At 39.7% G+C, this 27,646-nt stretch overlaps 1 protein-coding gene across 1 annotated transcript; it reads right to left on the bottom strand.

The window, feature by feature from the left end:
* On the bottom strand, positions 1-26,489 carry MYH1 (myosin heavy chain 1). The gene is made up of 40 exons (XM_003274683.1): positions 26,467-26,489; positions 26,187-26,217; positions 24,386-24,629; positions 24,146-24,289; positions 23,874-24,030; positions 22,822-22,849; positions 21,965-22,079; positions 21,774-21,866; positions 21,579-21,642; positions 20,819-20,917; positions 20,633-20,736; positions 20,360-20,498; positions 20,026-20,144; positions 19,791-19,940; positions 17,137-17,307; positions 16,016-16,325; positions 15,566-15,636; positions 13,699-13,786; positions 13,499-13,616; positions 13,075-13,198; positions 12,850-12,986; positions 12,498-12,753; positions 10,696-10,938; positions 10,429-10,605; positions 9,459-9,604; positions 9,287-9,377; positions 8,809-9,198; positions 8,318-8,444; positions 6,687-6,805; positions 6,333-6,529; positions 5,430-5,613; positions 4,982-5,147; positions 4,764-4,888; positions 3,937-4,245; positions 3,646-3,849; positions 2,872-2,997; positions 2,611-2,781; positions 2,249-2,353; positions 2,034-2,129; positions 1-262 (listed from the first exon to the last, which is right to left on the bottom strand). The coding sequence occupies exons 3-40, from the start codon at positions 24,587-24,589 to the stop codon at positions 110-112; spliced, it is 5,820 nt and encodes a 1,939-aa protein (XP_003274731.1). The 5' UTR covers positions 24,590-24,629; positions 26,187-26,217; positions 26,467-26,489; the 3' UTR covers positions 1-109.
* Positions 26,490-27,646: the final 1,157 nt, after the last annotated feature.

Below are 27,646 nucleotides of genomic sequence, written 5' to 3'. Positions count from 1 at the left end.
TTTTTGGCAGATAAATTTTTTATCTCCAAAAGTCATAAGTACAAAATGGAGTGACAAAGATTTTCACATTTTGTGCATTTCTTTGGTCACCTTTCAGCAGTTAGATAAATTACTCTTCACTTATGATTTTTGTGTGAACCTCCCGGCTCTTCACGCGCAGCTTGTTGACCTGGGACTCAGCAATGTCAGCCCGTTCCTCGGCCTCCTCCAGCTCGTGCTGGATCTTGCGGAATTTGGAGAGGTTGATGTTGGATTGTTCCTCCTGTGAATGGAAATCCATTTATGAGGGAAGAAAGTTCAGAATTTTTCCATTCTTAGGTCAATGGATCTTGAATTTCCTTTTTACTTAAAGATGATTCACTCTAGCAGATATTTTAAGAAACCTAGAGAAATGCTCTTGAATTTTTATTTTTGTTATTTTTGCATTCGCTTCTTGAACTCATAGATAACAAGGAAGGACAGGTGACCTTTGTATCTGAACTTTTAGAACAGCAGAACATCCTAGAGCTACTACTAAATATGCCAGGTGTCCAGCTTTGTTTTTTTTTTTTTTTTTTTTTTCAGAATCCTGAGAATGGAACCAAGCCTTTTAAGAATGCAAGTATGCAATCTATACCAAACCAAACCATTAAGCCTGAATATAAGTTATTGCCATGTGAGTTTAAATTATTGCCACTTAAGTTTAGAAATTAAGCAACAAGTTTGTTTCCTAAAATAGTCTGAGCTGTCTCTGATTATATTTAAATATATAGCAGAGAATTTGAGCAGGTCAGTTCTAGTTTAGTCTCTGGTAACCATTCTTATTTAAAAGTCTCAGTAAGAACCTCCAAAATGTGGCATTCAAATTTAGAACAGACATAAAGCTTAGAATCATTAAATAGTATAGCTTGAGAAAAAACCTCAGCATTTCCTCTTACAGATGAGGAAAGTAGGAACTGGAGAAAGATAAAGCAATTTGTCCGAGGTATGGACAGTAGTTTGTGTGTTTGTCTGTGCACACAAGTGTGTTTGTTTTCTCTCCCTCCCTCATTCCCCTCCATTCCCATCTTTTTCTTTCTCTTACCTTAGATGTCAGGGGTAAAATAAAAACCATCAATGAACAGAGGAACTCATTTGTGATATGTAACTATGCATATTTATATGTAGGAAGTTGAAACTATTTGGTTATTAATCCAGATGAATCATGGGATATGGAAATGAGATAAAGTGGAGTGTTAAGAATCTACTGATTTGAACATAACCAAGACCTTCTGAGTTTCAGAATCTTATATTTAACTATTTACTTGACATATTCACTTGTGTATATGTGGTATTATGTATCTAAAACAGAATTCCTGTTTCTTTCTTGCCCTGCAAATCTGTTCTTCCCTTTGTTCGCCACTTAAGTGTTACATCATCCACCTGGTTACTCAAACCATAAACTTGATAAATTACTCTTAATTGCCTTTCTTTCATCTCCCAAGTGCAACCTATTAGCAATCTTGTAGTTTCTACCTCCAAAATATGTCCTGAATTTCTCCACTTCTCTCTGCTCCACTCTCTTACCCAAGCCACAGAACCAAGCTGAAAAGCTTCCTAACATGTCTCTCTGCACCCACTTGTGTTACCCAATGACCCATTCTTTACATAGTATCCCGAATGCTCTTTTTAAAAAATATAGATCAGGTAATGACTGACCCACATTAAAACCCTCCCTGGCTTCCCAGTACCTTATTGTTCTTACCATGGCCTGGAAGACCCAATGAGCTGCCTCCTACCTGGCTCTCCAGCCCCAGCTGTGGTGCTTTCCTCCTTTTTTTGTCTGCTTCTTGAGCCAGACTCTTTTCCACTCAAAAGCTTTGCATTTGCTCTTCCCCATCTCTAGAACATCTTCTGCTGGCTTGTCAGGCGGTTGGTTTTACCTCAGCCTTGGACCTCCATGTAGCCATTTGTTTTCTTTTGATCCTTCCTCATTTTACTCGTCTTTTCTTTTGTCACTTTAAACTGGCCTGGTCATGTCTGAGAAAAATCACCCCAAGGGGTTGTGAACTCACCGCTTCTTCAGCTTGTCTCTTGTAGGATTTCACCTTTGCTTGCAGTTTGTCCACCAGGTCCTGGAGCCTGAGAATATTCTTGCGGTCTTCCTCAGTCTGAAATAATGTTTTCAAGAGTAAGTTTCTTGAAAGTACAAATATTACATTTTGTCATACATATGGCTTTTAATCCCATGTAGACTAAAGTGAAAACCTAGACAGGCCATTTTCCTTACTTGGTAAGTGAGTTCCTTCACTTTTCTCTCATGTTTGCGTAGACCCTTGACAGCTTCAACATTGCGCTTCTGTTCACTTTCAACTTCACCTTCAAGTTCACGAACCTACAAGAAGATGGACATTTTAAAGACATTCATTTGACCAATTTCTGCTTCTTCACATGACCCACATACTTCTTTTACTCTGCTTTATATGTAGTTTTTAATGCCCTAGTTCAGTTTTCCTTATTATGAGCTTTTGGGCATGAGGGAATAGCTCTCCCTCATGTCAGTATGCCCCACATCATCTAGCAGTGCTAGGTATTCAGAATCATGTGTTGGATTGGAATGAGATAGGAATACATGCTGATTAGGAGACCCACTCTGGCCTCCAGTTTCTGGATCTGCTTCTTCCCGCCCTTCAGGGCCAGCTGCTCAGCCTCATCCAGACGGTGCTGCAGGTCCTTCACCGTCTGTTCCAGGTTCTTCTTCATCCGCTCCAGATGGGCGCTGGTGTCCTGTTCCTTCTTCAGCTCCTCAGCCATCATGGCAGCCTAATTCGCAGTAAAACAGAATGGGTTAAGACAGCTAAGACAGCACATTAAGATTCAAGTTTGACCACCACCGTGTTACCCTTCACTCACATCAGTGATGGCCTTCTTGGCCTTCTCTTCTGCATTGCGGGCTTCCTGGATGATGTCTTCCATCTCTCCCTGGATTTGGGAAATGTCTGTCTCCAGCTTCTTCTTGGTGTTGATCAGGCTGGTGTTCTGTTTAAAATGTGAAATTTAGAAATATTAGGCACATGAGAGAAAAATTAGGAAGCCTCATGTTCTAATGAACCCATAAACGAATTAACTAAATGAATTCATTAATATTCCTCCTTGTTTCATAAATTATCTGAGTTGACATATGTTTAAAAGACAATCAACTGGCCAGGTGCGGTGGCTCACGCTTGTAATCCCAGCACTTTGGGAGGCCGAGGCAGGTGGATCACAAGGTCAGGAGATCAAGACCATCCTGGCTAACACGGTGAAACCCCATCTCCACTAAAAATACAAAAAATTAGCCAGGCGTGGTGGCGGGCACTTGTAGTCCCAGGTACTCCGGAGGCTGAGGCAGGAGAATGGCATGAGCCCGGGAGGTAGAGCTTGCAGTGAGCCGAGATTGCACCACTGCACTCCAGCCTGGGCGACAGAGTGAGACTCCGTCTCAAAAAAAAAAAAAAAAAAAAAATACAATCAACTATGGATGTTATAGTTCAGATAAACAAAAATATAGATAATCAAAAAAATAAAATATTTTAAACTTTATCCTTCATGAAATCTTATAAATAGATTTCTTAATAGTACCAAGATTTCAGCAAGAATGTCATTTTCATACCCTTGTATTTGTTGCTATTCTATTATTACATGCACCTGGGTGTGCAGGAGCTGAACACGCTCACTGGCATCCAGGAGCTCCTGTTCTGCGATTTTCCTGCTTCTCTCTGTCTGTTCCAGAGTGGCCCGCAGCTCCTCGATCTCAGCCTGCAGCAGGTTGGCTCTGCGCTCCACCATAGCCAGCTGCTCCTTCAGGTCCTCCTGGCTCCGGAGAGCATCATCCAGGTGGAGCTGGGTATCCTGTGGAACAAACAGTCATTGAGACACCATGTATTCAGGGTTGCAGGCACCCCAATTGTCCTGGGACCATCTCTTGGACATATTTACCTTGAGGATGGCTTGGGTGTTCCTGTAGTTCCTCAGGGCCTCAGCAGCCATGCGGTTGGCATGGTTCAGCTGGATTTCCATTTCATTGAGGTCTCCCTCCATCTTCTTCTTGAGCCTAATGGCATCATTCCTGCTCCTGATCTCAGCATCCAGCGTGCTCTGCATGGACTCCACGATTCTAATGTGGTTTCTCTTAAGCTGGTCAATTTCCTCATCTTTTTCAGCAATTTTCCTATCAACCTCAGACTTGACTTGGTTTAATTCAAGCTGGATGCGCAGGATCTTTCCCTCTTCATGTTCAAGAGATGCCTTAATGACAGCAAGAGGTGACATTAGTAGGGTAATGGAAGTGCGTGTATTCTAGAGATAAGAATGATTTATCCTTCATGAAACCTTATTTATAAATAGATTTCTAAGTAGTAGTAAGATTTAAGCAAGAGTGTCATTTTCATGCCTTTGCATTTTTTTGCTATTCTCTGACACACATACTGTCTGCCTTTGTGCTGCCATCATACATTTTTATTTTGTTGTTATAGAAATTTCTACAAATTATTGAATGTTATTGTTGATTTTATATGCTTTTATCTCCCTAGGTAGATTGTGCCCTTGAAAGCAGGGCCTTTAACTGATTCATCTTTGTTTGCTCAGTGCGTAGCACAGTTCCTGACATATGGTTATGTTGGTTGTATGCATGATCAGTTCTCCATTCTCATCCCTAGTTCATGGAGCAAAAATTATTTTTCGGTTCTCTTGATTCACCATTCCTTGCATTTAATAGACCCCAATTCCTCTTCTAATTGGTTTAGAGTATGCAATAAAATGCTTACCTCTGCCTCCTCTAAAGCAGCCTGAAGTTCAGACTTTTCTTGCTCAACTTGCTTCTTTATTTTTTCCAGTTCATGGATACGCTTTCCTCCTTCTGCAATCTGTTCAGTGAGATCAGAAATCTCCTCTGTTGGTGAACAAAAAATATAGAAATTTGTTTATAGATGGAAAAGATTCTTTCAAATCTTTTATTGTTAAAGAAAAGGTAAAATGTTCTCACGTTGCAAATTCTTATTTTCCCGCTTCAGGGTTTCAAGTTGGTCTAAAGATTCCTCATAAGCATTCTTAATCTTAAATAGTTCTGTGCTGAGTGAGCGGGATTCCTTTTGAGAAGCTTCAAGTTCAGCATGAGTTTCTTCACACTTCTGTTTCCATTCTGCCAGGATCTGAAGATCAAGGAATGGACAAGAAATTTATTGGACAAAATTTGATGAGATAAAAACCATCTATTCTAGCACTTCTCAGAGTTGAGGTGTTCTGGGATTGAAAAAAAAATTACGAATGAGAAGGATAGAAACCACAGGAGCACTTCCCCTCTCCACAGACAGCTGCTGATGGGTCAAGAGCTACTGAGAACAGCCCTCAGATTGTTTGAATTGGGCACACTGAAGGTAGCAGGCTATTGTTAATTCTATGTTGAAAGTTGAAGCAAAAACTGGAGAGAATACCTTATCGAAGTTCCTTTGCTTTTTGTCCAGGGCGGCACAGGCAGCATTTGTCCTCTCAACATCAATCATGAGGTCCTCAACTTCATTCTGGAGCCTCTGCTTCGTCTTCTCAAGGGAAGCACATTTGGCATTCACAGCTTCTACATGTTCCTCAGCATCCTGCAGACGCTGAGCCAGCTTCTTCCTAAAAAGTGAAATATGGGCAATAAAAGTGAACGGCTGTCAACTGAATTGGGTGTTTCAAAGTGGGTACAAGAGAGTGAATTCCACAATCAGACTTCTTTAATACTTTGCTTCTCAAGCTTGTTTTGTAGGTCCAGTTCTATATTAACTCATTCCCGTTATCCTACCACCAAATACCAAAAACAACCCCAATTTTGGTATTGCCATACTTCATAGAGTGACTTTAAGGCCATCCATGACAAGTATGAGCTAACATTTTACCCTTCCACGTAGCTGGCTTATTCCTCTTCTATAGAATATTAATATCTACCTTGAATTACTGGTTTGTTTTTCTGTGTCTCCACATAATTTTAGTCCTCAAAGAGAAAGTCTGTACTGTACTAATCTTTGTATTCTTGTAGGCTGTCCAACATATTAAGGGCTCAAATGTTGGATAAATTGAATTCAAATGAAATAAACTTGATTTTGTCTGTCTAATTGTATTCCTTATTTGTGCTAGTTTTTAATTAATCCATTAATAATGAAGCTTTTCCACATCAATATACATTTTGCATCGAGAACTCCTCTCAGAATCTCTTCTAAGGCATCTACCAAAACATTAATTCCAACAATATGGCTGTATATGGTCCCAGAATGTTTTTTCCCTAGTTTTTCATATTTTTTGAGAGCAAGGAAACTGTTTGCCCTTACAGTTCCATTTTAACTAAGTCTGGAACATACTTGGCCTCCTCCAGCTCCTCTGTGCGCTGGATGGCGTCTGTCTCGTATTTGGTCCTCCACTGGGCAACCTCACTGTTGGCCTTGGACATTGCTCTCTGTAGCTCGGCCTTGGCTTCTTGCTCCTCCTCATACTGTTCCCGCAGCAGGTCACAGTCATGGCGGGAGGACTGCAGGGCATGTGCCAGGGCACTCTTGGCCTGAGAACATAGAGATTGGTGACTTAATTTTATATATTTAAAGTGATGTTTGATTCCTGATCTCCTATAGGCCACCAGAAGAAAGTCTGTAAAAGTAAGCGAAAAACAAATAACAAGAACAATAATGACAAGAACGACAACAATAAGTGGAGCTTACCTTTATCTCCTCTTCAAGTTGCCTTTTCAGTTCCTCAATCTGTTGTGTAAAGGCTTGTTTGCCCCTTGAGAGCTGTGAAACTAATGTATCCTTTTCATCTAGCTGGCGTGAATATTCACCTATAAAAGACCAAGTCCAGAAAACTCAACCTTACTTTGGAAATTAAAACTCTAAAATAAAAACTTGAGCAGGGAAAGGGAGCCGAGTTTGAAACTTGATGGAGGGCATGGGTGACAACAAACCACCAACATCCGCTTTAACCCTGATAAGCAGATCCACGTAAAAATTAGAAGCATGGAGAAATTTGAGGCAGATTACATGCTTGTGAACAGGACAAAAGATTTCAAGAGATATTTATGATTATTTGATCATAGTCAAAATTGATGAAGAAATGTGAAAAAAATGTAAATCAAGCCAACAAAATATTCTAGTACTTTTTACTTTATGTAAGGCAGTAGTGTTGTCTAATTTGCCTTCCATTGAAAGTTGGTTGAAACAAAGGATTTATACTGTGGAAAATAAGAGACTTTGGGCAATTTCTTCTGTAAGTAGAAATGATAGTCAAAAGAAATTCTGGAAAGATTTTTATATTAAGAAATGATTAAGTAGTCTCCCATCCCCAGAATGAATTGGTTTCTGGATAAGTACTTTCCAAACTAAATGGCATTTACACATGTCTTCAATTTTTTAAGTACCATAATGTAGAAAATGCACTACATTATGTTAGAAAGATAGGAAAACTTTTGCACACCATTTTTAAACTAGTTATCTTGAACTTTATCTCTGGCATTTAATAAGAATTAAATATTTATTCTGAACTTTGTTATAGAAAGAACAGTATTTGAATACCAAAAGTGTAGAGTCATTTTCCAACACTTTAACCTGCCTATTACTTTAATAGCCTAAATTACCCATAAAACAATTTCCATTTTGTTACCTCTACTTGGGGAGATAGAACTTTGGTAGAAAGTTGGACAAGTCAGTAGGAGGGGGAATAAATGCAGAGACTTTCCAATTTCTCTAATCAAAAATCTACAAATCTTACTTGAATGTTTCTCAGCTGGGTTGTGGTCTTGAATATTTCCCTACTTAACCATGTTAGTTACAAGTAATTGGCAAGACTTCAGGAAAAAGACTGGAGTAAACATTCTTGGACAAGTCGCTTCATCACTACCATAATCCACTGTCTTTAAAATGGGGATAGTATTACACAGACTAATGAGGAAAATAAAGTAACACATAGCTTGCGAAAGCATTTTGAAAAGTGAAAAGAGGTACTGTAAGGATACACTTTGTTTTCGATAACTTTTTGATTAAAGCCAAATCTCCCTTAAAGTCTTCAAAAATAAAAGGGCCTGATTCTATTTCTCTCTCTCTCTCTCTAAATATAAATATATATATAATATATATGTATGGATATATATACACACATATATATAGACATGTATTTCTCTCGTATATATATATGAAAGAAAGCAACCTCATGCCAGTGGTCAATAATGTGTTCATATTAGTGGGGATCTCCCAGGGAGGTAGTATATGACCTCAAGTAAATAAATGCAGAGTTTTTCAGCAGATTGCACATGCAGGGTGAATTTGTCATTCAAGGTCAGTACTGGTACATGGCCCACCTGATTCTGTTTGCAGGCGCGCTCTCTGTGCTGTGAGGTCATTGATCAGCCGCTGCTGCTCCTCTTCCTTGGTCTTAATTTCACTCAGTTGATCTTCTAGAGTGCGGCACATCTTTTCAAGGTTTCCCTGCATTCAAAAAGTGGTAGAAGGCATTTCAAGTAAGTAGTTGGACCAAAGAAAGTTTCAGTAATCTAAACATTCCGTAGGAGCTGCAGTACTCATTTATTTTGAGAAGAAACTATCTTTACAAACAAAACCAGCAAAGGTCTTAGATTGTGATGGAAAGAGTAATAAGATACATAGTCCAAGCATACAGCCACTGAATTGCTTGTTAATCTAACTACTTAACTAAATTGTTAAGTTTCTCATATCAGTGATATGAGAAAAAGGGTGCCTGATTTAGTCATGAGACGTTTTTGAGATACAAATCATATTTGTGCTAAAGGGAAAAACAAAAAACCAAATAATCAATGTGAAGTGTTGATTGTACCTTAGCTTTGGAGACAGTCTCCATGTTACTAGCAAGGTCATCGATCTCCATCTTCATCTCACTCTTCTCCTTCTCCAGCTTCTGCTTCACTCGCTGCAGGTTGTCAATCTGCTCCCCAAGCTCGGCCACGCTATCTGCGTGCTTCTTCCTCAGGGTGGCCGCTGTGGCTTCGTGCTGCAGGGTGGCCTCCTCCAGGTCCCTGCGCATTTTCTGGAACTCAGCCTCCCGCTTCTTGTTCATCTCAATCTGGGCTGAAGTGGCCCCACCGGCTTCTTCCAGCCTCTCGCTGATCTCCTCCAGTTCCCGGGAGAGGTCAGAGCGCTGCTTCTCTGCTTTGGCCCGGGAGGCCCGCTCTGCCTCGATTTCCTCCTCCAGCTCCTCAATGCGGGCCTGGGAATGGTGAAAAATATTAATACGAACTCTTGGTGTCAGTAACTTTTTGATGTTTAATTAGCCTCGTGAAAATCATTTAACGTACTTGTAACTCCTTGATTTTCTTCTGCAGCTGCATACCAAGGGCTTGTTCATCTTCAATCTTGCTTTGCAGACCGCTCATTTCAAACTCTTTCCTATTAGAAAAGCCCTTTATGTCAGTCTCAGAAATATTAAGAGTAATTTCCTCACAAAACTGTTGTCCTAAAACTGCTTACTTTTTAAGCTTTTCATCAAGTTGTTGTTTGTCATTTTCTATATCCATTGTGGATTCTTGAGCCAATTTTAGGTCTCCCTCTAGTTTTCTCTTTGCTCTTTCTAGATCCATCCGAATTTTCTTTTCTTGTTCCAAAGATCCTTCTAGCTAAAAGTTAATAATCCATGAATACGGTTCTTAGAATGGTACCACCTTTTGACCCAGATTAAATTTTTAAACATTATATCTATTCAGCAAACTATTTTTCTATGAATTAGGCAGATTTGTCCCATTGACTCCATTCTCTTTGGTATTTACCTAGTCGAAAAAGTTATCGTTTAAAAGGTAAAATGTGCCTCTTTTTCACATTGTTATAATAAGTTACTAGTGAGACATTATGCCTTCTGCATCTCCCCACTGGAATCCAATACTTTTCCAGCTGGGATGGACACCATGCTAATACTTCCAAACCATGAACTTTTTAAATGCCTCCCTTACTCAGGCATTTTCAGTGGGTTCTCTATTAGATATCAGATCATGTTTAAAGCCAAACTTATCTTCCACATTGCTAATTCTGAGTGTCCTTTGTTGCTGTGAGAGAAAACCTTATTGATCATTACAACTTCTTTGCTGCTGCTATGCTGCCTGCTTAGAACACCCTCCCTCTTCTGTAACTGCACATAGCCACTTGTCTTTCAAGCCCAGCTAAAGACGTGTTTTGCTTGTATAGCTTTTCTTTGTGAACACATTAACCTTCCTTTCCCTCAATTCTTTTTATCCATATTGTCTATTATTCATAGTTAACTTTCTTTATTGATTTTAAAAACTTTCTTGTGTGTACATCTTAGTCCTTGTAATAGGGATGATGTTCCATATTCCTCATTCATAGGAGGCACTTGATAAGTACTGACTGTATCATAACGACACAAACTCATGCTTACTTAGTTTGTTACAAAATTTAAAAAATCATGTTTATATAATGTTAGGCTTACATCATCCACTTGTTGTTCAAGTTTGATTTTAGCTTTGGTCAGGGTGTTGACTTTGTCCTCCTCTGCCTGCAGGTCATCCAGGGTCTGCTGGTGGGCCTCCTGGAGAGCCTTCTTCTCCTTGGTCAGCTTAGCGATGGTTTCGTCCAGACCTGCCATCTCTTCTGTGAGGTTTTTCACCTACAAAGGTGAAGAAAGTAGCTTAGTTGTATAAAGCAGCTTAGTTAGGTGGCAGAACCTCTATACAGTACTGTAGAATATGATTGATACCTTGTTTTCTGTGGCATGTTTCTCCTTCTCAACCTTGGCCAGTGTCAGCTCAAGGTCATCAATGTCTTTCTTGAGTTCTGAACATTCATCCTCCAGTTTCCTCTTCTTGGCTGTCAGCTCAGCATTGATCTCTTCCTCATCCTCAGCTCTCTCAGTCACCTCTTTGATTTTGGCCTCTAGCTGGATTTTGGTTTTGATCAGCTGGTCACACCTTTCCTCTGCATCAGCCAAGCTGTCAGCTTCCTGAGAAGAGGCAATCGATATTTTAGATTTTAGTTTCCTAGACATTTTCAGATTTTATTAATATTTCGAAACCAAACAAGTAAATTGTCTTAAGGCTTCAGGTTAATTTTTATTAGCTGTCTACCATTCAGTAAATATTTATTGGGCACTTATGAGTCTGGTGATAAAGAAAGGAACTTAAGTCATGGTTCCTGGTGAAATTATGTTACAATTATATTTGCTATAACATATATAATGTGTTGGTATATAATTTCGGGTCAGCCAATTTTCTTTATTTAATATTTATTTTCAGGAGCATTCAATATATGAAAAGCCAAGAGACAAAAGGATTGGGTTTCTAGCAGGTTGCTAAGAGAGAGGGGTACTATCAGAAAAGTGCCTTGAAAGGAAGAAATGTCATCCAGTGACAGAGTAGACAAAGGGAATGGAACATGTTCAAGGTGATGCTTAGAGAAGTAGCAAGCATATTTCTCATAAGAAGAAATAGGAGTTGGGATAAACTGTGAGGGAAGGACCATGTTTCTCATTCAAACTTACATCCCTGTCTGGAACTTCACCCAATATTTATTAGTGGATAGTTGATAGAATATTGTTAAACAGAGGTTTTATAATACTATCTGCAAAGGAGAGGTATATTCTTGGATAGATTATCTCCTGTTTCTTGAAGACATGATGAACCACTCCTCAGTGTGGAAAACCCTGATCTATACAAAGTACAGGAAAGTCACAGTACCAACCTGGGTATTTGCAATTCATCATTCTTTAGATTCTCTAAGTATGTGTCCCAAACTTGTAGGCACAATGGGACTAGTCAATTCCCTTTCTGAATTCAGAGAACTGGGAGGGCAACTTTTAATGTTTCTGCTGTTGGTTTTGGTGGCAGCAATTGAACTGTCTTGTTATTTGCGTTACAAAAATGGGTTAGATAGTGGCTCTTGATCAAATATTTCTCTCCAAGCCTCTGGATAGTTACTGGGACATTAGAATAAGAATATCAACCCTATCTCTCATACTTTGCATAAAAATAGACATTATCTATGGAAGGCATTGCCATTATCTTTACCAGAAAGCATTGCCATTATTCTTGCCATAATCCTACCCTTTCAGGTACTAAAATGTTTCTAAAAATAAAGTTGAGCAGAAAGTTGCTCAGGGATTGTAGATACAAAACTCAGAATATTGATTTCAAGTTAATGCGTTTTCATCAAAGTCTCCTTCCTCACTGACAATATTTTTCTTTTTCACAGCTCTTATTGCATTTTTCAGTAGGGAGAATTTAGGGAGCAAAGCTCACTTTATTTCCTGTTCACATTCTGCTGTGGAAAACAACAGAGGGGAAGGAAAAATGCTTTTATTTTTCCCTTCTTGACATCAAAGAATCCTACCACAGTGATTTTTAGTAATATTGTGTATGGAATTCTATAGAACATTCTAAGGAGTTGTGGATTATTAAAGATTCATAATCTGTCCCTTATTTGGTAGAATCTAGGTCTCTCCTTAGTGACCACTGAGCTGAAGTTTTAGCATCAGATTGCAGGAAATGACTTCGGGATACTCACAGCTTGAACCTGGAGTTGCAAGTCATTTTTTTCTTGCATCAGAGTAACCATTTTTTCTTCCAGCTCTTTCCTTTTTGCCTCGGTCTTAGCCAGCTCTTCTTTGGTTTTCTCAAATTCTTCCTTCATGTTGGCCATCTCCTTCTCTGTCTCTGCACTCTTGAGGAGGGGTTTGATCTTGAAATACAGCTTCATCCAGGGCCAGTGCTTCACATTCATGAAGGCACGGATATTGTACTGGATGCAGAAGATGGACTCTCTGTCATAGGAACAGAAATGTCCAAATCAGATTATAATAAGAAGCAGAATTAAAACACCTAAGATGATGAGTTAAGTAAAGAATTCTTATTAATACCTTCTTTCCACCATTTTCTGGTACTCCACTCTTGCCAAGAACCCTCTGCACATGGCCTGGGTTCGGGTAATCAGCTGTGCCAGCTTCTCATCTCGCATCTCCTCTAGGAGCCCCAGAAGACCAGCTTTGAAAAAGACCTATGTGTGGGAAGAATTTCAGATCAGAAAATTTACATAAAGTTCAAAGGAACAGGAATAGCATCAGGTAGGATTTACAGAATATTACCTTGGTGTGACCAAATTTATACTGGGTGTGGTCAACATCAATGGACCCCAGGAGCTTCTCGGAAGCCTTCTTGCTATCAATGAATTGTCCTTCAGGGATAGCACTTGCATTTAATACCTTGTATCTGTTTAAGCCAGACAAAAAAATGATATGGCTGCTGTCACAGACAGGAGATCTTCCTGTCTGGTTATAGAAACAACATAGCCACTGGGTAATCCGAAATAAACAAGAAATCATATCTACCCCTTTATCTATCCTCTGTTTATTCAAAGGACTTCAGAGTTTTCTTATGTCAATATGGAGTTTGTTAAGTGAGTTTATCTTCTCTTCAATTTTAAGAGGAGGTATAAAGGATTCTTTCACTGAAAAATGTTTTAAAAGTAATAAAAACCTCTTAAAATAATTTACAGCAAAAATGTCTGACCTCTGTTTGAAGTCTGCATAAAGGATTCTGCTTGGGAAGCCTTTCCTACAGATGCGGATGCCTTCCAGCACACCGTTACACCTCAGCTGGTGCAGGACAAGCTCATGCTCCATGGCACCTAAAAGAATGAATCCACATGCCATACTTCGTGGTCTATTGCAAACATGCTGGAGCTTGTCTGGATATCAGAAATGTCTTACCAGGAGTTTTAGTTTCATTGGGGATGATGCACCGCACAAAGTGGGGGTGAGTGCTCCTCAAGTTGGTCATCAGCTTATTCAAATTCTCCTGTGGAACCATGTGAGTTTATACTTTAAAAAATGTACTGTTTTCTACATTTATATTTATCGACATAATTATTGAGATCTATGACAGTGGTTTAATTCTAATGAATAGTATCCAGATGAAAATTTTCTGGAATCCAATTTCTGGAATTTCCACATTCCTAATATGTCCCCCTATTTTCTGTTGGTGTGCATTAGAAACATAGTTTTCTACTTGCTGTTGAAGTGACTGTTCGCTGCTGTTGAATTTCCTAGTATATGTTTTAAATTCACTGTGACACTCTAAATATATGGAAATACTCTACCCATTCTCTTTTTGCCTGGATACATGGTCTGATTTTACTACTAATCAATGCCTTCCTCTAATTCTCCCACTTTTTTCTTTGTCTTTTCTTCTTCTTCTTTTTTTTTTTTTTTCCTGAGATGGAGTCTTGCTCTGTTGCCCAGGCTGGAGTACAGTGGTACAATCTTGGCTCACTGTAACTTCTGCCTCCCAGGTTCAAACAATTCTCCTGCCTCAGCCTTCTGAGTAGCTGGGATTACAGGCACATGCCACCACCCCCACCTAATTTTTGTATTTTTGGTAGAGACGGGGTTTCACCATGTTGGCCAGGCTGGTCTCAAACTCCCGACCTCAAGTGATCCACCCACCTCGGCCTCCCAAAGTGCTGGGATTACAGGCATGAGCCATGGTGCCCAGTCACACCCACTTCTTTCTTTACCTGACTTTCACTTGTATCTGTGTGTCTATCAAATGCTTATTCCTTGCCATAGATACAGAGCTGTGTCCTCCTGCTTATTCCACAGAAAGTGGCCTTTATTAATGCCTATTCTGGGAATTGGTAGAAAACTGACAGCCATGTTACCAAGCGTGTAAAGTTTTCCATCTTTTGAAAATCCTGGTTTTTCCGAATATCTACAGCATCAGTTATTAAAGATGGAATCAGAAATAGGATTGCTAAAACAAAAATAGACTTTTATGTTTTTCCTTTTTTTCGTTGAGATGGAGTCTTGCTCTGTCGCCCAGGCTGGAGTACAGTGACATGATCTCAGCTCACTGCAACCTCTGCGTCCTGGGTTCAAGCGATTCTCATGCCTCAGCCTCCTGAGTAGCTGAGATTACAGGCATGCACCACCATGCCTGGCTAATTTTTATATTTTTGGTAGAGACGGGGTTTCATCATGTTGGCCAGGCTAGTCTCGAACTCCTGGCCTCAAGTGATCTGCCTGCCTCGGCTTCTCAAATTGCTGGGATTACAGGCGTGAGCAACTGTGCTTGGCCGTAATTTTTTTTAAGTGCTATTTATTATCACATCTGGTTTCTTATTTTCTTCTTTTGACTCGGGCTCCAATTCCCACCACTGTTCTATCTTTAGCTTTCAAAATCTACTCATTTCGATTCTATACCAATGTATCTTTAAGCACCTAAATCACTTGGAGGCTTCCAAAGCCTCAAGCAAGTCTCAGCTTTACTTAATCCTATCCCACTGGAGTCTTTTAAGTGTTAAATGACCTCATTCTCAGGCCCCAGCATCGAATTTTGCCATCTGCTACTGACTTCTGCAATTCACTTTCATCTCCCCTGACTCCTGTGTCTTCTGAATAGTGAGGTATCTCTTCCAAACTATCCCCAAGCTCCCTAAAACTGTTTTACCACTACCAGCTGAACTATCTCGTTGAGTCACATCAGTTCTAGAATCCTTGAAAGGTTAGTTTTTTCCCCCACACCATAGAGTATATTAATATCCTAAATCTAATTAGACAGAGAAAATGAAGTTTGTACCCTGAAGAGAGCAGACACGGTCTGGAAAGAAGAACCCTTCTTCTTACCACCTTTCTTTCCACCGCCAGCCTCTGAGGGGAAAAAGAAGGCAATCATAGGACAGCCTTTCTCTGTTTTTTTTTTTGACGAAGTTTCACTCTTGGTTGCCCAGGCTGGAGTGCAGTGGCATGATCTCGGCTCACTGCAACCTCAACCTCCCGGGTTCAAGCGATTCTCCTGCCTCAGCCTTCTGAGTAGCTGGGATTATAGGCACCTGCCACCATGCCCAGCTAATTTTTGTATTTTTAGTAGAGACAAGGTTTTGCTATGTTGACCGGGCTGGTCTTGAACTCCTGACCTCAGGTGATCTACCCACCTTGGCCTCCCAAAATGCTGGGGTTACAGGCACCGCGTCTGGCCTCTGGTTATGTTTTATACATTAGGTAAAAGATTAATTATATTGATAATTACCTGCTTCCGCTGCCGTTGCCCCAGCAAAGAGGAGAGCCAGAGTCTTCATTGCAGACTTCTGGTACAGCCCCACCACAGTCTCATTCAGGGGGTCCTTGTTCTTGTCCAGCCAGCCGGCAATGTTGTAGTCCACGGTGCCAGCATAGTGAATCAAAGAGAAGTGGGCCTCAGGCTTGCCTTTGGCAGGCTTGGGCTTCTGGAAGTTATTAGATTTTCCAAGATGTTGTTCATACAGCTTGTTCTTGAAGGAGGTGTCTGTTGCCTTGGGGAACATGCACTCCTCTTCCAGGATGGAGAAGATGCCCATAGGCTGGAAGAATGAAAAGAAATAAATGCCACTTGAATTCTGTCTGCTTATAGAAATAACATGTAACATTAATAATTATCCCATCTGAGTAAATTCACCCTTTAATTCTACAGAGTTAACGAAAACTCGTTCCTTTGGTCAGAAGTCATTAACTTAACAAATATTTATTGGGTGCTGATCAGGAGCCACGTGCTGTGTCAGGCTCTGGGATATGACAGAGTAAGACAGATGAGGGCTGTGCTCCTGTGGAGTTTATGTCTTTACCCCAAAGACCTGAGAGCAGTATTTCTCCAAGTGTGACTTGCAAATTAGCTGCATCAGAATCACCTGCTCAAAATGCGATTCCGATGTTTCATCCTACACTTACCAGAAAATATTTCTAGGGGTGAGACGAGGGAAACCTGCAGTTGTACCAAGTATTCTTGGGGAGTCTTTCACACACTGGATTTTAAAAGCCCTTGCTTTAACGTACAGTAGTAGAAATTCATACTTCAAATGCAGTAATAATGACTTTAGGATGACAAAAAACAGTAAGTAAAAAATATTCTAGTCAGTGCACTTTTTGTAAGGAAAGATGACTTTAAATGTAAGACTTTGTATTGCAAACTGTGGGTAAGTGTTGTGTTCTGGACTCTACAGAAAATATTTAATCTCCTTTTACCAGAATATCTACTTCAGAGTTGGCAAAATAAGGAATTCTCCTCATGTTTTTCACAAGTAGAAATATTTAGCCATTGCCTATATCACGATTTTATGATTTTCTTTTAAATACTATACAGCAGTATGATCTGTGGTCTGCAAAAAGCAAGCCAACCTTCTCGATGAGCTCGATGCAGGCAGCCAGGTCCATCCCAAAGTCAATGAACGTCCACTCAATGCCTTCCTTCTTGTACTCCTCCTGCTCCAGCACGAACATGTGGTGGTTGAAGAACTGTTGCAGTTTCTCATTGGTGAAGTTGATGCACAGCTGCTCCAGGCTGTTGAACTAAATGAGTTGAAAATACAAATTAGCATTCAATTTATAATGAAATCTTCTCTTTGAAAGGGGTGATTTTTAGTTAGCCAAATTGCCCTTTTAGGATGGTATCGTTTTGTCCTACCTATACCTACGCAATGAAGTTTTTGCTGCTGTTAGCATACTTGTTAAAATTGTCTCTTTAACACCCGTCAACAAGCTCTGAATGATGCTTTCCTATGCAATAAAAAAAGTTGTTTGGAGCTGGAGGCCATTATTCTTAGCAAACTAATGCAGGAACAGAAAACCAAATACTATATGTTCTCACATGTAAGTGGGAGCTAAATGATGAGAACACATGGACACATAGAGGGAAACAGCACACACTGGGGCTTATTGGAGGGTGGAGAGTGGGAGGAGGGAGGGGATCAGAAAAAATAACTCATGGGTACTAGGCTTAATACGTGGGCGACACAGCTTACCTATGTCACAAACCTGCACATGGACCCCTGAACTTAAAAGTTTTTTTAAAAAGTCGTTTGGTTTTTATAGTATTTGTTTTTGTTAGAGGTTTCTTAATGATTATGATTATGTTGTAAGCTAGCTAAGTTTGCTAGATCTGAGCTATTATGGTCTGTATGTTGTCCTTAATAATAAAAATTCAACAGCTAATATTTCTTGAACATTTACTCTACAATAGACACTATGCAAAGTGCCTTGTATAAGTTACTGCATTTAATCCTCACAGCTACCTTTGTAAGTGGTATCATTTGCTCATTTCATGGGTGAGGAAACACTATTAGGGAGGCTAAGTAACTTGTGTAAGACCATGGTAGTAAGGGTCATGGCAGGAACCCCAACATTTTGATGCCAGAGCCAGTGTTTGTAACTACTCCTAGAACTTGAGTAGACCTGCCCTGCTTTATTATTTGGGACAGCTACATAGAAACACAATTGAGGATGCCCTTGTTTAAGGGCACTATCACCATACACAAAAGTCAAAGGAGTTCTATGAGGGGGATGAATCTGGCAAGCATATGCGAAGTGCAAGAAGCCAGTCACAAAGAACACATATTATCCGATTCCATTATAAGACATGAACAGAATAGCCAAATCCAGAGATAGAAAGTAGATTAGGGGTTTCTGTGGCCTAGGGGGAGGACAAAATAGAATTTCCTGTTGGGATGATGAAAATGTTCTGAAATTGTTATGATGATAGCACGTACCTGTGAATATACTAAAAACCATTGAATTTTATACTTTAAATAGGTGAATTGTATGATATGTTAATTATATCTCGATAAAGCTGTTACTTCAAAAAAAAAAAAAAAAAAAGCTCAAAATGATTGCAAGTACCCTGTCTTTAGTTTTCTTATTTTAAAAAGTGTGGATTGCTTTTTCTGTTCCTGCTTAATGACAGATTATTCCTTTCTTTCCACGTTGGCTTGGAAATGTGTGGAAGTGCCTCCGTTTCTAAAATTTCATCTAGTTTCAATCAGTCCATACATAGATAAAAGTTTAGAATTGCGACCTCTAAATGGGACACATCTGAAATACTGCTGTCAAGCGGAGGATTGCAGTAGCCCTATTTGCTAAGCTGTGTAGCAGGTATTCTTTCTCAGACAGACAAATTTGAGTTTATTTACGATGCCATTTCTTTTTCTTTTTTTTTTTTTTTGAGACGGAGTCTCGCTCTGTCGCCGAGGCTGGAGTGCAGTGGTGCAATCTCGGCCCACTGCAAGCTCCGCCTTCCGGGTTCACGCCATTCTCCTGCCTCAGCCTCTCCGAGTAGCTGGGATTACAGGCGCCCGCCACCACGCCCGGCTAATTTTTTGTATTTTTAGTAGAGACGGGGTTTCACCGTGGTCTCGATCTCCTGACCTCGTGATCCGCCCGCCTCGGCCTCCCAAAGTGCTGGGATTACAAGCGTGAGCCACCGCGCCCGGCCATTTACGATGCCATTTCTATACTCAATACCTGGGTATTGCAGAGGTTATCCTAATAATTAAACACATTTCATTTCTCGGCAAACAGAATCTCGAAGTCTTTCTTTTAAAGACCTCGTCTTCTCCACCGCCATCTTTGATCCTATTGTTGCCCTCAGTATCTTACCGTTTACTGAGTGCTGCCTGCATGCTTGGGGACTGTGTTAAGGGCTGAAAATTCAGAAATCTTGAAACTAGCAGACAGATCTCAGAAGTGAGTCTGTGATCTGGAATGCTAAATGCTTTACCTACAGGTCCTAGTTGAATTTGCCCAATGATCAATCAAGTACCATTCTCATTATTACACAGCTAGTAATTGGCAGAGCAGGAGTTTGAATCCAGGTCTGTCTCATTCCAAAGTTCATTTCCTTTCATGGTCTTTTGGTGCTCTTTCATGTGTCAGTTAAGTTTATAGTGCAGCTATTTTTCATAGACCCTTTCCATAAGTGACTACAGTCATGCTGTATGACCGCAGCAACAAGCTTGCTTGTTGGAAGCTTTTTTGGTACAAGTTTTCTGCTAACTCACATCAAAGATCTCAAAGCCAGCAATGTCCAAGACCCCAATGAAGTACTGCCTGGGCTGCTTGGTGTCCAGCTGCTGGTTGATGCGGGTGACCATCCACAGGAACATCTTCTCGTAGACAGCTTTGGCCAGAGCACCCACTGCATTGTACACCTTCACAGATAAAGTTTGTTGGTGTTATTAAAGACATGTCATGAAGGCCTGGGATGTGTGTGATTCATTGAGGTCATGCACTTACCTGCTGCACAGTTTGACCTTTGGTGACAAACTCATTGCCGACCTTGACCCTAGGGTAGCAGAGGGCTTTGAGCAGATCTGCAGAGTTCAGATTTTGGAGATAGGCTGCTTTGTCAGCAACTGCAGAAACATAATTCAGATACCCAATATGACTTACTCTGGGACCCACAGTTCAAAGGGGCATAGTATTAAGTAAATAACTTTGTAGAAAGTCTGTGTGTGGGTACATCTGAGTATATCCATCAGGAGCTCAGCTGTAAAGAAGGCTTGAGTTTTGGAATGGACATTTTTGCCTTTATTTTCTCATTAAACCCAGATGGAGATTCATTTGGTACCTTCAGTGCCATCTGGCTCAGCTTGCTCCTCACGCTGCTTTTGCTTGAATTTCATGTTCCCATAATGCATCACAGCCCCTGTGAGCTTATAGATGGACACTCTTTCATCTGAAGTGAAGCCCAGAATTTCAATGGCACTCTACCAGGAGAGATGAGAAGACAAAGATTAGGGCACAAGAGAATTTATACTGTATCCTTTACACACATATAGACGGCTGTTATTGCCATTCCCATGCATAATGGATTTTAAATTAAAATTCATGTATAACTTACATCTGTAGCCATCAACTCTTCTTGGTCATCAATGCTGGGCACTGTGATCTCCCCTTGACTGACGAAGGCGTAGTCATATGGGTTGGTGGTGATCAGGAGCATTTCTGGGTCACAGAATTCAGGGCATATGTTTTACATTAGAAGATAGTACAGTGACAATCTTCTAGCTATGAATTTATTTCTTACCAATTAGATCTGGCTTCTTGTTAGACATGATCTGGTAAAAAATATGATAGCTTCTTTCAGCCTTTAGCTGGAAAGTAACTCTAGACTTCTCCAGAAGATCTGCAACGGATAGTAGACATCAGATTATGGGGAAAAATTACACAATGTCCTGGAGTGATTTGGGGACTTGGGATCATTAGCTAAATCTCATTGGCGTCTTGAGATTTCAACTGAATGTTCCTGTGAAGTACCACATATTATGTCTCTACAAACACTATTGCAGTTCCTCCTGCCTCCTGGGAAAAAAAGTGAAATATGCTTGGCTCAAGATATTCACTTCTCATACAGAAGATCCTTGACATTTGGAATATAATTGAGTCCTGAGACTCCCTCTGCAGGGTCCTGTCGCCATATAATAGAGGGATTACTAAAAGCAACAGTATTAAAGCTTAGACTAGGAATAAGTCACATGTCCTCAATCCCTGGATAACTTGTTTACTTCTAGTGCTAGTTTTTTTCTTAAAAAAAAATTGAAATCATTCTGAGGCTGGAATACTTTGGACATGCCCAGCAGTTCCTGGCAGTTCCCACAGAAGCATTACCTCATGACTGGAGTGGGTAAAGCATACTGTGGGCTATGGATAAGACTGACATTAACCACAAACATGTTTGGCAGCAGACTGGTGCTTTACAAGCTCCATGTTCAGCAGGAGCTGCGAAGTGTTCCTCCAAACCAATATTTGTCATTCTTGGATTCTATTTAGGAGGTCCTGTTACTCACATGTTTCAATATCAGCAGACGCCAGTTTCCCTGTCGTACCGAAGTGGATCCTGATGAATTTACCCTTGTAAGTAAAAAAGATGCTGTTATACCCAAAGCTTGAAGTTTGCAGTAGCGATGCCATTGAAATAATTCAGACATGCTTTCTCTGGCATCTAAAGGCAGAGAAGACCCTTTGGCAACCAAGAGACTTACAAAGCGAGAGGAGTTGTCATTCCTCACGGTCTTGGCGTTGCCAAAGGCCTCCAGTAGGGGGTTGGCACTGATGATTTGATCTTCCAGAGTCCCCTGCAAAGGCAAGAGCAGTCCTTGCATCTGGGGCTTGGGAATTTCCTACCTGAGAGTCCCGACAGAGCCTGGATTCTGACTGTGACAATCAGACTCACCTGCATTTTGCCAGAAGTAACTTCTTCCTTTTTCTTATCCCCAGTAACTGCAATTGTTGCAAAGTACTGGATGACACGCTTGGTGTTCACAGTCTTCCCTGCACCAGATTCTCCACTGTCAAAGACCAAACACATGAGAAATTAAGCACTGTGACAAATAGAACTACAACTACCTCATGCCTTTGTCCTTATATCTCTATTAGAGAGCCTTTTACATCTTTCTTTTCAGCCTACGTATAGCTCATATTATTTCTTTTGCTTTGCACTGACAAGAAGTAGAAAAAATCAGTCATTATTCATTTAACACGTATTTCTTGAGTGTTTATAATGTGTCAGCTTTTTTTCTGGGTGCTGAGGCCTGGGCTTGAGGGGTCTGAAAAGCAGCTACTCAGCACCTCTGTAGTGAATGGACCAATTAGTAGGAAACTCTATGAAACGTGCATGTGTTTTTCCATTTCCTCGGACTAGAGACATGGCTCAAGTTTGGTCTTTGAAGGAACGGACATTCTCTAAGTGGGCCTTAAAAATGAACTGCTAGTAATATTTCCAAACTGCTGTACCTTTTGAAGGCTGTATGCTGCTCATTGCACTGCACTGGTTCCAGCCAAGCTCATTTTACACTTTCTACACACCGAAAAGTTCTGTGGAACTTTCAAGACCAGCAAATGAGGTGATTTAGAACATTATTATTTTACATTCTAATGCAATGTAAACCTTATAATAAAGCTAAACCAATATCTAGTTCCAGGTTGATCATTCAGTGCTTTAGTAGGGAACATTAACTAATTTCTTTTTTTGGTTTGTCATTTTTCCGGCAAGAACAAACTGCCAATAAATCTCAGAATAGGAATACATACGTGATCAAGATAGACTGATTCTCCCGATCTAGAAGAAAAACAGTGGAAAATCAGCATATGTATCAGTTATACAAACAAAACTTTCTATAGGGAAACAGGGCATTTGAGTATAAGTATCATGTGTTCAGTGGGGTTTTTCAATATATTATGGTAAAGTTATGGGAGTGTCCTGTTGGTTTAATATAAAGAGCAGTATTCTCCAAAGCTAGATACATTCCGTAGTTGTCATCTGTAGATTTCAATGGCATGCTGTCTGCTAATTAATGCATATAGCTGAAAAATGCATAATATGCTAAAGGCTTGGACTGTCATTTAATAGATTGAAATAGTGTTAATCAAGCCATGACTGAGATTTTGCTTCTAAATGTGTCAGTTGACTTCACAAAGAGAAAAAATTTAGTATCTTTTGGCCACAGACTAACTTCAATATAGCTTCGATCAGCCCTCCCAAAAGTGTACCATTGTGTTAAAGAAAGATGAGGTAAGAGAGGATGCCTCAATCAAAATAAAATCTTTCTAAGGGGGGAAAACAATTTCTGTTTATATGTGTGTAGCCCCAAAACATCATCTTCATTCAAACAGAGGATATCATCTCTGAGATGTGCTCTGATAACTTTAAAGAGATGACAGTACTTGTATAAGTGTCTAATTTATAATTAACAAGAAACTGAGGCACCAGAAGGATTGAACTCCTATTTTTCATTTCTATTCAGATAATATATGATTTATATGATTCAGTTGTTACTTAATCTTGGCTCTTATTACTTAAATATATAAAATAAATTGTGTGTTTCCAAGCAAGGAGACCATAAACAAATTAAACTTAATGGGATGGAGTAATAGCATGGACTAGTAAAGTCAAGGAGGTGTAATCAGGAGAGCTGAGTTTTAATATGAGCTTTGACAGTATATACTTCTCTGTGCTTTAGTCACCTCTGCTGAACAATCAGGGGCGTGAATTGGGTTTTTTTCTAAAGGCCTTTTATTAGTTCTAACATTTTGTGATTATGGATGGTAAAATAATTCATATGAAAACCAGCTGAGCCACTCACCAGTCAGCATGAACTGATAGGCATTGTCAGAGATGGAGAAGATGTGGGGTGGGGCCTCCTGGCGCTTTTTGCCTCGGTAGGCTGTCACCACCTCTGCATTATACACTGGCAACCACTTGTAGGGGTTAACAGTGACACAGAACAGGCCTGAGTAGGTCTGCACCCAAAAAAAAGGGAGGAACAGAATTATTTGATGGGGACCTTAATCATCTACTACTTTTCAAAAACTATTAACTACTCTCATGAGTACAAGACCGTGAGAAAGAACTCACATAGATCATCCAGGCTGCGTAGCGCTCTTTGAGGTTGTACAGCACAGCAGGCTCATGTAGATGAGTCATCATGGCCATGTCCTCGATCTTGTCATATTTGGGAGGGTTCATGGGGAAGACTTGGTCATCTTTCACCGTTACGGTCTGTCCAGTCAAACAAGAGAGGCCAAATCAAAAAATAAGTGCTAACTTAACCCAAAATGAGGCAGAGTCTAATCAGCTCCAGGTGTTTTTACTCACAGCTCCAGCTTCGGTCTTAGCTGTCACCTTCCCCCCTTCCCTGCTCTGCACTGTTGCTTTCACAAAGGACTCCTTAGGGTCCACCACAAAGACTGATGTCTTGGCGTCAAAAGGCTTGTTCTGAGCTTCAATTCGCTCCTTTTCAGACTTTCGGAGGAAAGGAGCAGCCTCCCCAAAAATGGCCATCTCAGAGTCGGAACTCATGGCTGCAGATTATTGATGGCAGCCCAGTTAAGGACCCTGGCTGGGAGAGGAAGAAAAGAAATTGTAGAAATTAAGAAACCAGACCATTAGATTCACATTTAAAACTTTTTTAAAAAATTTACTGGCCAATTGAGTGCTTAGCGTTGCATTGGGTATGACCACCTCCCTGGCTTGGTTGAGGATAAAATGTCAGTCTCCTTGTTCTGTGCCAGTGCTGACAGATACTTAATCATGCATTTGGAAAGACACTGTTGTTTCTGGCTCACCTATTGCAGTCTCTTAGCTGCTTTCTCTGTTTCATTTGTTATGTATATTAATCTTTATAAGCTGTCTATCATTGGCTTATGGAGAACATAAAGCTATAATGGTGGCAGGATAGTCTCCAGTTCTTTCACTTATAGTTTTTATCTTCCCAACTGGATTATAAGCACCTTGCAGGCAGGGAGCACTCTTCTTTTTATGGTATCCTTCACACCTCTTAGAACAAATGCTGGACACGGAGAAAGGCTCAAAGCTGGCTTGGTGAATTAAAAGAACAATAGGAATATGTTGCTATAATTTTAGGAACTATTCTGTACATGACGGAAATATTTTCATTATAAACTTGGGAGTTACGAAGACTTCCTAATATACAGGAAAGCAGAAATGTGTGGATCTTTGTTTTGCATTGTTAAAAAATATTCTATTATCCATCAATTTCTGTTGTCTCTGTATAATAATTTTGACAAACTCAACTTCTTCACTGATCTTTAGCATTTCTCAAATATTTATTATAAAACATTATTACCTATGTTTTCTTGCTTTATTATTAACATTTTTATAACAACTTCACAAAACTTGTTCTTTTCAGGATCCCCGTCTTGCCACATTAACTAGCATTCATTAATGCTGTCAATAATCTTCATGTATATTCTACTTTATAATAATAAAGATACCTTTTCCAGGGAAGCTCATTTGGATACACTTCTCCCATTGGAACTATATTGACTCAGATAACGTAATTAAAATGCTTCATCTTGCTGAATATGCTGACAAACATGTTTTGTATTGTGTGTGTGTATATATACATATGTGTGTGTGTGTATATATATTCGTTAATTTTTATTTTACAGATTGTGAAACAACATGCAGATTTAAGCAATTTTTCCAAGGCAAAGATTCAGACCATTCTATTTATCCAATTAGACATCATCTCTCATAGGTTTTTATATTTATAGTGCTGAGGAAAAGCCATAGTATAGAAAATTTAAATTTTCTCTATAATTGAGTAACACTTTGAAATATTACATTGCATATTGTAATGCAGTCATTTAAAAGATAAACTACAATGCTGGAAATAGTGAATGAAATTCACTATTGTGAATAAAATTCCCAAAGACTCTGAGAAAGCATTTTCATATATTGCAAGGTATATGAGTTAAGAAGAACCAGTTTCTAAAGTCATTCTCCATTTTTTAAGAGAAGTGCGATCAACCATGAAATGGAAATGATTTTTTTTTTATCACTCCCCTCACCCCGCCCCCACCACTGTCCAAACCACTGCAGAAGATTCCTTGCACTCTGTGAGGAATGAGAAAAAAAAAAATCAGAATCTTACCGTAGAGATGCGACCTTAAAGTGGATCAGAACTGTAAGAAAAAGAGCAAACCTCTTCTGATTAAATTATAACAGTTCCCAATTATAGAATAATTCTTAACTGAGAGCCAGGAAATGACTGGGAAGACTACAACATCTAATTAAAATTGCTACGGAGTAAGCTGGTGCTTCACTGGCAGGACTGCCAGGGACAATGGGAGCCAGGATGTGTGGCATGCACGCGGGCAGCCAGACATCCCTTACCGTCCTCCAGACAGAGCCGTGTCCTCACACACACTTACCTTGAAGCTTTATGAGGAGAGACAAGTCATACTCATTCCAAGGGTACTTTTATAGGCTCAAATATGGAAAACACGTAACCTCCTCCTCTTTCTTAAAACATATTTGGCAAAACATGTTTTTGGCATTGAAGGTCTCCAAGCCTAATTCCCCTCATATTAAAGATGTTTGGATATAATTAGAAATATTTCCTCTCATATTGGGTTAAGTATATGAATCAATCTCCTATAAATAATTTGAGTCGTTGGCAATCTTAAAGTTGTTGGCCTTTGGAATGTAAGGTGTTGTTTCAAAGACAGCTAAGTTCTGGAATCCCTGGACTTTGTTGCCTACTGCTCTTCTGTTTCACAGAGGCGCCTGTGTGAAGTCTTTTCAACTGCCTGCGCAGTTACAGATAGTATACTCGGGAGGAAAGCTTCTGCTCTTTAGCAGAGGGTTATAAAAACATTGTTGCTTTCTCTCAAAAAGATTTCCTTTTTTTTTTTTTGCAATTTATTGTGCTTTTTCAAGGTTGCTTGGAAATTTAGTTTTGAAACTTGCTTCATGAAGGGCAGCCAAAGATAGCTTCTTTTGTTTCCTTCAATCAGTCGCCTCTTATTCATTGTCAAATCATTCCACCGGCACTTCAGACTTGCTCCAAAATTGCATTGCCTTGCCAAACAGAGATGTCCTGCTTCTCTCTTTTTTTTTGGTGCCCAAGTTGCTTGTGAAATCTTGTTTCCTCTATGAAACTCAACATAAGAAAATATTGGAGACAGGGCATTTCTCTGTCTAAATATGCAGCATCGATGATTTTTCCTCTATCAGCTGTCCATGGGATATATTTAATATTTTGCTTACAAACAATACCTGAACATTGTTTTCTATTTTAATTTTAATTTTTTAAAAAAGTTTATTTTACTGTCTTTGTGGCCTCGTGTCTCTCTCTGTCAGCATTGTCTGGCTAGGACTAGGACAACATTTGCTTAATATACCTGGTTTTGCACCCACATTTATATTATTGTACTTATATCTCAATTGATTTAATGGCTATAGCTTGCCTTATGAAAGAAGATATCTGGATATACTAGTTGTAAAGGTCACATAGTTTTATTACCATAAGGAATCATCTAATTCATCTTCCTCGTTTTACTAATAAAGCAACTGAGATCCAAAAAATAGAAGAGAATCTCCACAAATCAC

This window comes from Nomascus leucogenys, chromosome 19 (assembly GCF_006542625.1).
Source record: "Nomascus leucogenys isolate Asia chromosome 19, Asia_NLE_v1, whole genome shotgun sequence".
In the NCBI taxonomy this organism is placed as follows: Eukaryota; Metazoa; Chordata; class Mammalia; order Primates; family Hylobatidae; genus Nomascus; species Nomascus leucogenys.
This window is presented reverse-complemented; position numbering and strand designations above follow the sequence as displayed.

Coding starts and splice junctions, on each gene's coding strand:
- MYH1 (XM_003274683.1), bottom strand. CDS start 24,589: ATGAGTTCCGACTCTGAGATGGCCATTTTTGGGGAGGCTGCTCCTTTC. Junction 2,998..3,645: donor TTCAGCTCCTGCACACCCAG/GTGCATGTAATA, acceptor CATTTTAAACAG/AACACCAGCCTGATCAACAC. Junction 2,130..2,248: donor TGAAGGAACTCACTTACCAA/GTAAGGAAAATG, acceptor ACATTATTTCAG/ACTGAGGAAGACCGCAAGAA.